This window comes from Bufo bufo, chromosome 7 (assembly GCF_905171765.1).
Source record: "Bufo bufo chromosome 7, aBufBuf1.1, whole genome shotgun sequence".
NCBI classification, from domain to species: domain Eukaryota; kingdom Metazoa; phylum Chordata; class Amphibia; order Anura; family Bufonidae; genus Bufo; species Bufo bufo.
In genome coordinates, this window is record NC_053395.1 from 193332755 (window position 1) to 193347448 (window position 14694).

Here is a 14694-nt window from a genome sequence, read left to right on the forward strand (position 1 = left end):
TGCCAATAACTCTTGTGCAACACCTGAAGGGTTAACGACGTATGTAAAATCAGTTTTGAATACCTTGAGGGGTGTAGTTTCTTAGATGGGGTCACTTTTAGGGAGTTTCTCCTCTAGGGGTGCATCAGAGGGGCTTCAAATGGGACATGGTGTAAATAAACCAGTCCATAAAACTCAGCCTTCCAAAAACCAAACGGCGCACCTTTCACTCTACGCCCCGCTGTGTGGCCGTACAGTAGTTTACGGCCACATATTGAGTGTTTCTGTAAACGGCAGAGTCAGGGCAATTAAGATACAGTCTTGTTTGGCTGTTAACCCTTGCTTTGTTAGTGGAAAAAATGGGTTAAAATGAAAAATTAGACAAAAAAATGAAATTCTCAAATTTCCTCCCCATTTGCCAATAACTCTTGTGCAACACCTAAAGGGTTAACAACGTATGCAAAATCAGTTTTGAATACCTTGAGGGGTGTAGTTTCTTAGATGGGGTCATTTTTGGGTGGTTTCTATTATGTAAGCCTCGCAAAGTGACTTCAGACCTGAACTGGTCCCTAAAAATTTAGTTTTTGTAAATTTCTGAAAAATTTCAAGATTTGCTTCTAAACTTCTAAGCCTTGTAACATCCCCAAAAAATAAAATATCATTCCCAAAACAATTCAAACATGAAGTAGACATATGGGGAATGTAAAGTCATCACAATTTTTGGGGGTATTACTATGTATTACAGAAGTAAAGAAACTGAAACTTTTGACTTCATTTTACCAGTGTCATGAAGTACAATATGTGGCGATAAAACAATCTCAGAACGGCCTGTATAAATCAAAGCGTTTTAAAGTTATCAGCACTTAAAGGGACTCTGGTCAGATTTGCAAAAAATGGCCTGGTCCTAAGGTGTAAAAAGGCTGTGTCCTTAAGGGGTTAAATGCTTTAAAAAAAATGACAATTATTTAAGATGCCATTTTCTTTTGACATATTATCTCTACTATTGCCTAGCAGTGATGGTCAGTTCGCAGTGTTCGCCAATGTACACATGCGGGCTGCCATCTTTAGTAAGGTTAGACTCACCCGTCTGGCGATGCACAGGTAAGCCCTTACCTGTGCCTGTGCCGCGAGCCTGTCTGAAATCAAATGCGGTCACCGGGAGCAGGCAGTTCCAAGAACAGCCCGATGAAGGCCCCCGGCGGCTTTTCTCGGAACTGCCTGCTCCCGGTGACCGCATTTGATTTCAGACCGGCTCGCGGCACAGGCACAGGTAAAGGCTTACCTATGCATCGCCGGACAGGTGAGTCTAACCTTACTAAAGATGGCAGCCCGCATGTGTTCGTTGGCAAACACTGCGAACTGGCCATCACTGTTCGCTAGTAAATTTTGAATGTGGTTCCTTTCCATTATGCATCGTGACCATGAAGAAAACATTTAGGAGCAATTTATTGTAATCGCCTCATGTTGTATTCATGTTGTATTCATATTTAATAGACTGTTTATGTGTTTTTAGTGCATTATAACAAAACAATCATGCTGTGTTTACTGGCTCTCGATTTTACCAACACATTTACTTGTATATTACTGAATATTGGCCAAATAGCTATTACTTTAATTCCTGTTTTTTAAATGAGTAGTGTGAAACACATTTGGAGAATGATGCTTTATAAAGATAATTAGTTTGTCATTATCAGAGCTTAATGGAAAATAAAACCTATTACTTACTGATTTCGATGAATTATACAATTATTTCAATGTCCTCAGCAAAGCCAGAGAAAGATAAAAAATGTATTTAGCTTTCTTAATTAGCGTGAGCGCAAATCAATATGTGAAATATCTGTAAAGCTGTAAGCACATGGCATTCAAGCCTTCTGTCAGAGTTATATGCTCACACATATACATGCAATGGAGGTCTGTGATGGATGCCATATAGGGCCATCCAATATCCACAGGTGGCTCCCGTTGGGTGAATAGTCCTAGACGATAAACATATATGCAGCCTAATATGCACTTATAAATACTCCGGTTTTAGGCCTCATACATACCAGTGTGTACGTTCAACATTTTATGCATCGTTACATTTTGCCTTCTGATAGAACTGCCTATTCTTGTCTGCTATACGGGTGAGGGGTGCAGAACTGAGATATGGACGGCCAATCCATCTCAAAGTATTGCAGATGTTTTTGCAATATTCTCTTTCGCAACAGCAAACCCTTTCTGTCATAAACAAGCAAAATAGGGCCCCCAGTAGATGCCCCCATGAGTGCCAGATAGGACCCCTATCAAAGTGTAAATAAAAAAAAAAATAAACACATATACTTACCTTCTTGCCACTTTCAGCGATGTGATGCAGGCCTCTTCCGGCCTGTGTCCCACGCTGTACGTCTCAGGTGGCGCAATGACGCCTGCACCAGCCTCTGATAGGCTACAGGCCTGTGTTTTTATGGAAGCAGGAGAGACCAAAATACAGTAGATATTTATAACAGTTATATAATGTTTCTGTTGTTGGTATTGTGATTAGAACTGTATACTGAACTAGATATATATGTGTTTACTTACAGTTCCACCAAATTCAAACTACAATTGCAAATACAAATTGCAAATTCAATTGCAACCATACAATTGCAAATACAAATTGGAAGCATTCAAACCAGATTTCATAAAAATTGCATACAAACTGCGAACTTCTCATACCAGATCATAAAGTGCTTAAATAACTTAAAGTGAGAGTACAGATACTCAAGAGAGAAATATATCCACCATTTTATGTTGAATGACAAGATTGAACAGTTGAATCCTAATCATACCGCCATTTTGTGATATCTTTTCAACACATGTTTTGTACATGGACTATCTGCTGCGGAGGCGGCAGTGTTATATATGAAGAAAATTTGAAGTTAATAAAGAAGTTATTTCAAGCATTTGATGTGCTCTTTAAACCTACTGTTTCCATAGAACGGCGCTAGAGGAATTACAGAGTAATAGACAGTCTGGTTAGACTAAAAGTCAGAGATATCAAAATTCTTCTAATGCCACTGCGCAAAAGGCACTTCATAGTGCTGCGCCTGCCACAGAGGGAGCCATGTCCAGAATCTAGATTTAAAATGTTCCTTGAACATTCTTCAATATATGCCAAATCTTAAAAAGGGCATTATGTACCACTATTGCTGCTGGACTATATTTGAATGAGAAGGTACACCTTCTAGATTGTTCTCTGTATAGATTATTCACCGCAAGTTTTTTCTGCTCTAAATACAATGCTTTTAACATACCATCGTCTAGTAGTTGTCTGGGGGTAATCGCTCTGTAGGAGATGTACTGTAACTTCAACTCAATTAGCCTGTCTAACAAAGTCACTGTCCTGGCCATTGATTCTCCTTAATATAACAAATTGGCCATAAGGGATCGCTGTTTTTACACTAAAGAGATGAACTCTTAAAGGGTTTCCTATAGCCATTTATGAAGACATCATCACCCTAAATAGATAAAAGCACATCCAGAAACTGTAATTGGGAACTTCCAAATTTAGGTGTAAACTTCATATTCATATGATTGCATCTATTCAAATGAGATACAACATTATTGACCTTCTCCTCTGAGCCCACCCAAACAATAAACATATCTTCAATGCTGTATATGTAAAAAATAATCAAATAAACCTAATAAATGGGTCCCCAACAGAATTAATATACAAATCCTCAAACACTGCTAGGTAAATCTTTGCGGTTCCAGTTTTATGATGGATCTAGTTATCTGAAACTTAAAACCATATTGTCAAAACAAAATCTAATGTTTCCCCCACAAAATCTATATACTTTTCAATTTTATTGTGTGAAAGAAATTAAGTGGTTAATGAACATGAATTGTGCTAATTGTACTTAATTGTCAAATAACCTCCATTTTTGGTTTTTATGTTTAAATGTCTGGCTGATATAACATCTATGATTATGAAATACAGTTCGTTTTGTTCTCTTGATTCTCTTACGAAGTTAGAGAGACACCGCAAATAGGGAACTTCTTGCATCTGTCGTTATGAAATATATACAGGGACTTTTTCAGATATGAGTCATGTCTGTGTGTGTCTTCATGTATTTTTTTCATACCATTATGCTTCTGATTGGTTCTTTTAATAAATACTTGTGATTGGACATTTTAAAATTGATGTCTAAAGGGGGGTGGATAGATCCACAATGTACAACTAATAAAATTAACTCTACGGGCATTGCCTGGCAGAGAATCCTTTAACCAGCAAATTATTTGGGTCTTTGATTCTTAGGTCGACCGCATCCCTTGGCACATGGGGAAAACTTATTAATCAATTTGAAGCCCACAGACAAGTGAGGTGTAGTTCCCTAGTTTGGAAGTTGGCCTAAATTGCACCGTCAATTGGCATTTTTCAAGACCTGTAGTAAAGACTGGATCCCAATTGCATGAGGTATACAAGTATACAAACTCTCAACATCTATTTATGTCAACATAAATCCTGCCACTGCAAGTCCTTCAATACCCATAAAAATCATGGTAGGTTAAGGCACAAAGATATATCCCTCAATAAGGGTTGCAGTAGCCAATTGAGGTATGTAGCCAAAAGTTCAGTGACTGACTCAATGTCTTCCACGATATGATGCCCTGGAGGACGATCCATTGGTTTATGGACCTTTGGCGAAAATACCAACTAGGTCTACAGGGAAAAAAGAGACATAGGGCATCTGACGTAAAAAGTTGCATGCCCGCATTTTATCACTTTTTGACTGCCTGATGAATCTGGAGTTACTACTCCATCCCACCACCCTCGTTACTGGGGAGTGATGGGGTGTGGTGTGGACAGGGCCATTTGCCCCAGCATATTCACTAACATTTACATCAGTTCCCTGGCATAAATGATAGTTGAAATCTACTACAACTAAGGGCTGGAGTATATTTTTAGGTTCATGGACTGTTAGAGGATGCACCTCATCATAAATTAAGCGCAACTTTTGGCAGCGCAGGGGGTATCAAAGACCAGCATAAAATGCTGGTTATTGATATATGACCCTCACAATCTTTTCCCATCCTCCTTGAAAGGACATCTTTCTTGGCATTCCTACATAACCGTGTTTGAAGTTGAGTCTGATATTTAACTGGTGGATCGTCCTTCCAATTGTTTTAAAAAAATGTTTGAGACTCTCAGTCAATCTCATTTGCAGCTCTGTTTTAGCTGTACACAGTCCAGTAGTTATTTGTTCATATTTCAATTAACTGAGTTTCAAAGTCGTATCAAACCCAAAATGCAATTTCTTCCACTCCTTTTTAAAAACAGAATCATCTTGATATTGCAATGTCTCTTTATAGGAGACTAATCATCTCATAACTCTATTATTCTCAGTGCATGACCGCAAAAAAAAAAAAAAAAACACAGTCCAAAATAGTCACACTTCTTTTTCTGCCAGCTGGTAAACCCTCTGTTTCCAATGATTTGAGAATTATAACTAGTGTTGAGCGCGAATATTCGAATAGCAAATTTTTATCGTGCTATGTATTCCTTATATCGAATATTCAGCATTTTTTTCCATCTGAACACATAATTCCTCTCTGCTTCTTGCTTGTGGGCCAATGAAAAGGAAGCAATGTCAAGTTCACAACAATACTTAGTGCACCAATCAGTAATCTTTAGTCAGACCTGCTAAAATGTGAAGTTGCAGGTAGTGCGAAAAAAATATTCGAATCACTGCCGAATCACTTAGCGCAATCCCGAATATATTGGAGCACTTGACTCTATCTGCATATAAAGCTATTGTAATGTTCTGCCGTGCCAACCATTTTCTCCAGTCTCAGGAGAAACTTATGAAACTTCTAGCAGCTTGAAAAATGGATCCAAAGTGACCCACGCCTGTATTTCGCGTTACCAATGAAATATCACGAATTCAAATATAGCCCTGCCGCTCATCACTAATTATAACTTGCAAAGAGTCCTTTTGATGGTACTGTGAAAAGAATACAAACTCTCTGTCCGTGTTCAAAGCCTTATTGCTAGTGTCACGTGCAATGTCCTTATTAGTGATTTGCGAGTATGCTCGGCCAAATACCTGTTCGGCTCGAGCATTGCTATGCTTGGCAGAACTGAGTGCTCGGCCGACTAATTCGGCTGCTCGAATACAATTTAATATAATGGAAGTCAATGGTAGACAACCAGGCACCCCCTGCTTGGAAGACAAGAGGGTGTCTGGTTCATAAAAAAAGGTTAGAAATTGATGGAAACCCCATTAAAATGCTTTGGCAACAGCATTAAGAGGATAGCTGGATGCATCTTAGACTCCTATTATGTGCGACATACAATAGACAACCACACAAAGGCTATATGCCAAAAGCCAGGTATGTGCAAGCGATCAATCTATCCATGAGACAGATAACAGCCAGCATACCTTACAATGGCAGCCTTGTGCACTATGAGATATTCCAAACCAGCTCTCATCTGACTGAGAACCAGTAAACCTCAAAGTTATTTTGCATCTGTTGGATGACTTGGGTGGACCTGCACACCTAGATCAATATCATTAGGGCGGCAAAAAGTTTTCCGATTGTCCTAACATAATATTCAACAACCTTTCTATACAGTTTTGTCATGTAAAAACTAATTTGCATAAACATGGGCTTATGGGAAAGACATGCAAAGGAGCAGAATCTGCCTTGTTTTTCAGCTGTCATATGCAAATGAGCAGAATCTGCCTTGTTTTTCAAGACTATGAAAACCAATAGGTGGCGCTATGGAGTGTTGAACAGCGCTCTCTATTGTTTTTACAGTCTTATGACAAGTCTAATATTCTTGTCAGAAGACTATGAAACCAATAGAGGGCGCTGTTCATAATTCAATAGCGCCCTCTATTGGTTTCATAGTCTTCTGACAAGAATATTAGACTAAATCTTATGACAAGCTTATTAGTGTAGCCTTTTGCATGGAAAATTTGCGATGAACTGTGTGTCTGACTGCTGATTCTAGCACATGGCGTAGGGTATTAGCAACCATACCCACAGTGATTAGTGAATGTCAGGGTGGTATGCTTTAGAAATGAGGACAACAACTGTAATAAATAGGTGCCCTGCAGGGGGTGGTTGGAGTGGGTTGCATAATCTGTTTGTAGTCAACTAAGTTACTTTGTCATCTGCCATTTACAGAATCATAATTACAAGTCTCCTTTAACCCACAGCTATGAAGTAGCAGCCAACTTTCATTTATTGGGCAGAAAATAGTACCATACTAAATGCAGCTTCGAAAATGCTAAGCTAAAAATAGTGATTCATCCCTATAATACTGTGTTTAATTTGAAGACTTATTAGGATGATGCCATGGAGCGTACATTTTTTTTGATAGGTTATATTGTAGATATTAGAGAAAGCTGTATTTGAGAGTAGGTCATAAATATCTAGGGAAGCTTGAGCAATGTACGGTAAAAAATTTTGTTTATGACACCAGTGCATTGCTACTCGGAATGCACCTACTCTTCATTTAATATTTCCTGCCATCTCTTATCCAGACCAGTGTGTCTCCAGGGTTATTACATATTACAAACTCTGTGTAGTATGATCCTACATTCATACTCAATTCTGCCTGTACCCTACTTCTTAAAGGGCAATGAACACCTTTAGGGGCATTTATTTTTATTATTGCATTTCCAAATATTATTGGCTCAAATCATTTAATTAATTGCTTTTCTGTACTAATTTTTCTGTATTTGTCTTCCATAGCTGCCTATTTTCGCAGGCTAGTCTGACCCCTGTTCAGAGATATCTGCCAGAGAAGATGTCTGATGGCTCACTCTGTAGCTCTTATCTCTCTTCTTAATAATTATAAACACTCAAAGGCCGGCTTACATGGCCCAATAAAACAGATGATTGTCGGGAAAGAAGCGTTCTTTGCCGACATAGTCCTTCTCGTCAGTGAAGGTTATGCACTGCATTTACATGCAGAAATCCCCTCCACTGTATGGGGATGAACAATGGCTACTGCTATTTTTCATCTCCATACACATTCACATTACACAGTACGATCTGCTGCCCAGAAATGATGATTTAGGTGTCTGCATGAACGATTGTATCACGCGATGAACGAGTATTTTGCTCCTTCATCGAGTGATTGGCAGCAACTTTACATGAGCAGATTATTGGTAACAGGCATTTGTACGAACGTTCGTCCCCGATAATCTGCCAGACAATCAAGCAATGTAAATCCACTTTAAACTGAAATCTTATCAAACTGACTATTATTTAGCTTAAAAGAGTGTTTATAACTACCTAGGAGAACAGAGATAAGAGCTACAGAGTGAAACATCAGATGGAATTTTTGTGTGTGCAAACAAACAGAGGTGGAAGACAAACAAAGCAAAAATGTTCATGAAAACATGCTAGGGAAATGATTTTCAGCCCATAACAGGTGAAATGCAATAAAAAAAAAAATGCCCCCCCCCCAAAAAAAAAAACCCAAAACGTTTACATAGCCTTTCATAACAGTCATTGTGCAAGTTAGCAAGAAATAGATGCTAGAAACTGTTGTCTTCTCCTTTGCTACTCTATATACTTGTGCAGTGTCTTAAAAATTTCATATTTTCAGCCTTTGTCCTTCATGATTCACCTTTCATAAAGTCTTTGTCATGCCTTGTCTGTAAATATCTGAAGTGAAATGTTGGGTATGATTGTAATGTACTTAAAAGGGATTGTTTGAGACTTCTAAAAAAGAAAAAAAATACCACGAAAAAACAAAACAAAAAAGGAGCAGCGGATGTCCTAAAATAATTTTAAAAAAGTACTTACTTCTTCACGATCCATGCTCTGGTGGTCTCCCATTGGTCTTTGTTTACAGACTGCCAGCGATCAGATGTCATATGCCATATTATTGGCATTAATGCATAGCACTGGGGTGAGTTCTGTATTTATTTATTTTTACTCCCGGACAACAGCTTTAACTAACACATCTCTGTTCTCTTTCCGTATAGACCTTTATAGTATTGAATAGAGGGAAGGCAATCTTCCGCTTCAGTGCCACGTCTGCCTTGTACATTTTAACTCCCTTCAACCCTATTAGAAGATATTCAATAAAGATTTTGGTACATTCATATCCTTTTCTGATAATTAAAAATCCATTCATGATTGTGGTCTGAAAATGTAACTATCTAATTGTAAGGTTCTTGGTATAATTGCTGTTTTTGTTTAAGTCTTTTTTTTAGACAATGCAGGTTCTATGCTTTGGTTTTGTCTAATGCTGTTTGTAGAATATAACAATATCACAATGTTTGATCCAGTAAATAGGTGTATTCCCCATCAAATAACAATTGGGGAGCATCTTAGAACAGTACAATGTGCTAGTCCTTTTAGTAATGGATAAGAATAAATTTGACAACTGGGTGTTACTATTCTCCTTGTCAAAGGGATGCCTGCAAAGTCTGATGCTGTCCAGTCAGTGCTATCAGGGTGTATACGGACATGTATGGTCGACTGTGGTTAAAGCTGTATCAAAACCACATTGGAAAGGTATGCAATAAATAAACCTAAAGTGTAACTGTCATTTCAGTTTAAAGAGTCTTCTTTGCGGAGCTCTAAGGAGAGTCTGTCTTCAGTCTAGCAAATGAGATAAGCATGGTCATGGGCAGCTATAGTTAAGCTTCATGTACATAATCAAGGACTGGGAAGTGACAAGGAGTCAGACTGGGAGCCTCTGAATGTTACACACAGGCGTCTTCAGCGCTCAGTATAATGCTGAAGGCTGAAGACAGACTTTCCTTAGCAATGCTGTTAGCGCTTTGCTAAGAAGACTCTTTACATCCTGTTTTCTGGAACAAAGAAACATCTTTCCCCAGTGAAGTATATTACAAAAATGTTTACATCACTGTCCCTACACTATACTAAAAATAAACTGAAACAACTGTTTCCCTTTAAATACATAAGTTTCACCTGTAAAACAGGTTTTTAAATATAGTTTTAATCTGGTTTTAATCACACCACACGTCTGAATACATCCTATCAGGCTCTCAAAGGGCACACCCTTCTGACAAGGGAAATGGCTGTCCTACATTTCCAATAGGAATATCAGAGAAATTGCACAGAAAAGGAAAGATGCTCCAGAAATGTGTACATTAGTAGATTTTCAAGAAGGTTCATTAGAGCTTTACATAATATTTTATCACTTTTATTGCTCTGTTATTTTGAAAATTCTCCAGTTACCTACTCTTTCTTTATTGTCTAGAGTTCCTTTATTGTTCCTATTCTTTATTTGTTTAGTCTTACTTTATTATGTCTATTCTTCCTATGTTACATCTACTTTACACTTCATTTTGCCTACTTATCCATTATTATGTCTCTTCTTTCATCATTATGTCTAGCCTTCCTTTATTATGTTGTCTTTATTTTGCATAACTTTCCTTAAATATGTCTGTTTATTATGTCTATTTATTATATTCTTTAATAATGTCCACTCTTTATTATGTCTAGTCTTCCTTTATTATGTCAAAACTTTATGTCTACTCTTGCTTTATTTTGTCCATATCTTCTTGATACATCTTCTATTACTATATAACACATTCTCTTCCTTTATTATATCTTGGTTCTATTTCTTGGAATGTCCTGCATTGACTAGGCGGTTCCAATTATGGTAGAAGATGGTTTTACCCATACCATTCTCAGCCAGGTGCAGAAATGTTTAATACTTGACATAATGAGCCTAGTAAAGAGTTTACAGATACAGTGCATTCGGAAAGTCTTTAGACATTTTCACTTTGTTTTTCATTTTGTTATGTTGTGACCTAGTGCTAAAATTAAAATAAGTTCAAGTTTTTCCCCATCATTCTGCACTAAGTACTCCATAAGGAAAAAGTGAAATCATTCTTTAGAAATCTTTGTTAATTTATTGAAAAGGAAAAACTTAAATATTGCATTGACATAAGTATTCAGACCATTCAGACCATTTATTCAGTACCTAGTTGAAGCACTTTTGGCAGTGATTACAGTCTCCTGTCTTCTTGGGTATGATACCACAAGGTTTGCACACACAGAATTGGGGATTTTCTGCCATTCTTCTCTGCAGATCTTCTCAAGCTCTGTCAGGTTGAATGGAGATGATCAGTGGACAGCCATTTATAGGTCTCTCCAGAGATATTCGGTTTAAATCAGGCTTCTGGCTGGGACACTTAAGGACTTTCGCAAAGTTCTCCCTAAGTGACTCCTGTGTTGTTTTGGCTGTGTGCTTAGGGTCATTGTCTTGTTTGAAGGTTAAACCTTTGGATCAGTTTGAGGTCGAGAGAACTGTGGAGGTTTTCATTGAGAAAATCCCTGTACTTTTCTCTATTCAACTTTCTCTGAGCCCAAAAAGTTAATCTTGGTTTCATCAGAACAGAGAATCTAATTTCTCACAATTTTAGAGTCCTTTAGGCTCCTTTCACATCACCGTTTCTCCTTTCTGTTCTCTGGCTCTGTAAAGGAGCAGGAGAACGAAAAGGGCGGATTCTGCAGATAACTGAGACCTAACTGAGCGTAACGGAGCCTAAAGACCCCATATACTATAACGGGGTCCTTTCAAATTCTGAGCGGACACCGAACGGACCCCATTATAGTCTATGGGGTCTTTAGCCTCCGTTACGCTCAGTTAGGTCTCAGTTATCTGCAGAATCCATCCTTTCCGTTCTCCTGCTCCTCAACGGAGCCGGAGAACGGAAAGGAGAAACGTTGATGTGAAAGGAGCCTTAGGTGTTTTTCTTTTACAAACTTTCATGTGTCTTTTACTGAGGAGAGACTTCGCTCTGGCAACTCTGCCATAAAGCCCAGATTGGAGGAATCCTGCAGTGATAGTTGACCTTTTTGAAGTTTCTCCTATCTGCACACAGGATTTTTGGAGCTCAGCCAGAGTGACCATTTGGTTCTTTGTCACCTCTCTTACCAATGTCCTTTTCCCTTGATTACTTAGTTTGGCTCTGGCTAAGAAGACAGGAAGATGGAGGGGCGGTCCTTCACACTGCATGCCTGCATTAGGTTTCAGAGTGAGTAGGCATGTCTCTCGGTAATCCAATCTGATTGGCTGGAAGGGAGCTGCTGGCTACAGCAAGTTTGTATGTGAAGTTAGGGAAGGCAGTTTTGGCCTCAGAGAACTGGCAGAGGAGCCATCTTGAGAAGGTCCTCATATTGTAAATGTTTAAACAGCCGTAACTAAGGGAAAAACTCAAGGAAAACTGTGGTATGTGAAGAAACTAAATATTGTTTTTTGCATAATGCTGCTGCAGCAGTAACATATGCTTAAATTGATTTTTTGATGAAAACATGACAGTTACGCTTTAAGAATTATGGAGGCCACTGTGCTGTTGGGAACTTTCAGTGCAGCAGAATTTATTTTTCTCCAGACCAGTGACTCCACAAGATCATGTCTCTGGGCGCTTCAGGCAGTTCTTTCCTCCTCATAGCTTGGTTTTTGCTTTGATATGCATTGTCAGCTGTGAAACCTTATATAGACAGGGGTGTGCCTTCCCAGATAATGTCCAATCAACTGAATTTACCACATGTGGACTCTAATTGAGGTGTAAAAACATCTAAAAAATCATCAAGAGAAATAGGTATCCCCCGGAGCTCAATTTCAAGCGTCATGACAAAGGGGCTGAATACTTATGTTCATGCAAATTTGTAGTCTTTCAGTTTTCACTTTCTTATTAAGGTTAGTGTGGATTAAAGTGGGAATATTTTTTTAGCCATCGCTTACCAAAATGTGAAAAAAGTGAAAGTGTGTAAAGACTTTCCGAATGCACTATATCTGGTGACCTTGACCATACACCATACATTTGATAAATATCTTAATTCACAAATAACCAGTACTATGAAGCTGGCAACTAATACAATAATATTCCATTTTAAGTAGGAAATATTTCCTGTCGACTAGAATGCCAGTTCTGCATGAGTAAATCTGCAGACTACAAGTTATAAGATATGTGAATACGTGCAAAAAAAATGTCTTTCTTCCAAGGTCAACAAATGTTTGCATGCAAATGTATTACTTTCCTGTTTTTGGTCAAGGTCCATGAAATTCATATACAGAAGTCAACTGAGAAAAGCCATTTGAATTCAAATCACTTAAAGGGGTTATCCAAGTTCTATAATGCCCTCCCTCCCCATATGCCCGGGCCCCTCACAGAGGTTGTACTTACTCCGCTCCCCGGCACCCGTGTCGCTCCTGCTGCCCGCAAGGCCGGCGCTGCATCTCCCCATAGATGAAAACATCTGGCGACGGGGGGGGGCAGCCAATAGCAGGCCGCGACAGGGACAAGCCTCCCTAGCATCGCAGGTGATGCTAGGGAGGCTTGTTCCCATCCCGGCCTGCTATTGGCTGTCTGCTATTGGCTGCCCCCCCCCCCCCCCCGATTCAGGTGTTTTCATCCGCACGATGGGGAGATGCATTGTGCCGGTATGAGAAGCAACACGGATGCCGGGGAGTGAGGTAAGTACAACCTCTGTGAGGGGCCAGGGCATATGGGGGGGGGCATTATGGAACTTGGATAACCCCTTTAAAGCATGAGACAATGCCTGCAATATATATTTCCTTCTTTTTTTTTTTGCTTCTACATATACCTTAATGATAGCACCCTAAAAAGCATTTCCCTCCAGCACATTAAATGGTCTTGTATTAGTGATACGTGGTACAATAACCCTATTAGGGCTATCTAATTCCTGTTTCTGGTCTTTTTAATTTTAAAGCATAACATTTATTATTTTTCTTAAGAGAGACAACCAAACAATGTTTTAATTAAAATAAAGTGGTCATGAGACGCAACTTTGTGGATAGTAATTACTAAAGATTCTGCACATATAATCAATAGGTGGGAAATCTCTGTTGGATATTCACTTCATATCCCTCAGTTACTATAGAGTGAGAGGTAACATAAATTGATATCAAAATATTGCTCACATCGAGCTATTATATTACTGTAGCTTGCCACTTGGCCACAATACAACTCTCTCTAAGTAAATATAGTTAGGGTCTATTATAGGATGTGTAACTTATTTTACTTAGGATAGCTATACCTGATTTATAATATTGATATTCCTATATATCCCTAATCCTTATTTTCCATGCCTATGTAATGTTCTAAACTTATACACAACTATCGGAGTGCCTGCAGTACACTCCGTATTGCTACTGCATACACAGATGCATCCACACATGACCTCTTTAGCTTAAAACCCTAATCGCTGCTCCCCCTGCGATAGGGATATCAATATTATAAATCAGGGATAGCTATCCTAAGTAAAATAAGTTACACATCCTATAATAGACCGTAACTATATTTAGGGTACTTTCACACTAGCGTTTTTGTTTTCCGGTATTGAGTTCCGTCACAGGAGCTCAATACTGGAAAAAAATTATCAGTTTTATCCTAATACATTCTGAATGGTGAGCATTCCATTCAGGATGCATCAGTTCAGTCCCTCTTACGTTTTCTCTCCGGCCAAAAATACTGAACACTTGCCGAAATTAATTTACATTGAAGTATATTAGTGCCAGATCCGGCATTAAGTGTTCCGGCAAAACGGATCCGACTTTCTGGTCTGCGCAAACAATTTTTATACCGGATCCGTTTTTCCGGATGACACCGGAGAGCCGGATCCGGTGTTTCAATACATTTGTCAGACGGATCCGCATCCGGATTGCCGGTGACGGAACTGCCTGCCGGAATCCTCTACCGCAAGTGTGAAAGTACCCTTACTTAGAGA

The 14694-nt window shown here is 38.8% G+C and overlaps 1 protein-coding gene across 11 annotated transcripts in view; it reads left to right on the forward strand.

Annotated features, from left to right (window-relative positions):
* The window catches only part of LOC121009050 (sodium channel protein type 2 subunit alpha-like), a 190344-nt gene that overhangs the window by 22735 nt on the left and 152915 nt on the right, over positions 1-14694 (forward strand). For all 11 annotated transcript variants that reach the window (XM_040441962.1, XM_040441961.1, XM_040441963.1 and 8 more), the window contains exon 2: positions 8946-9064. In XM_040441962.1, the coding sequence (XP_040297896.1) occupies positions 8946-9064 (119 nt within the window). The remainder of the gene's footprint in view (positions 1-8945; positions 9065-14694) is intronic.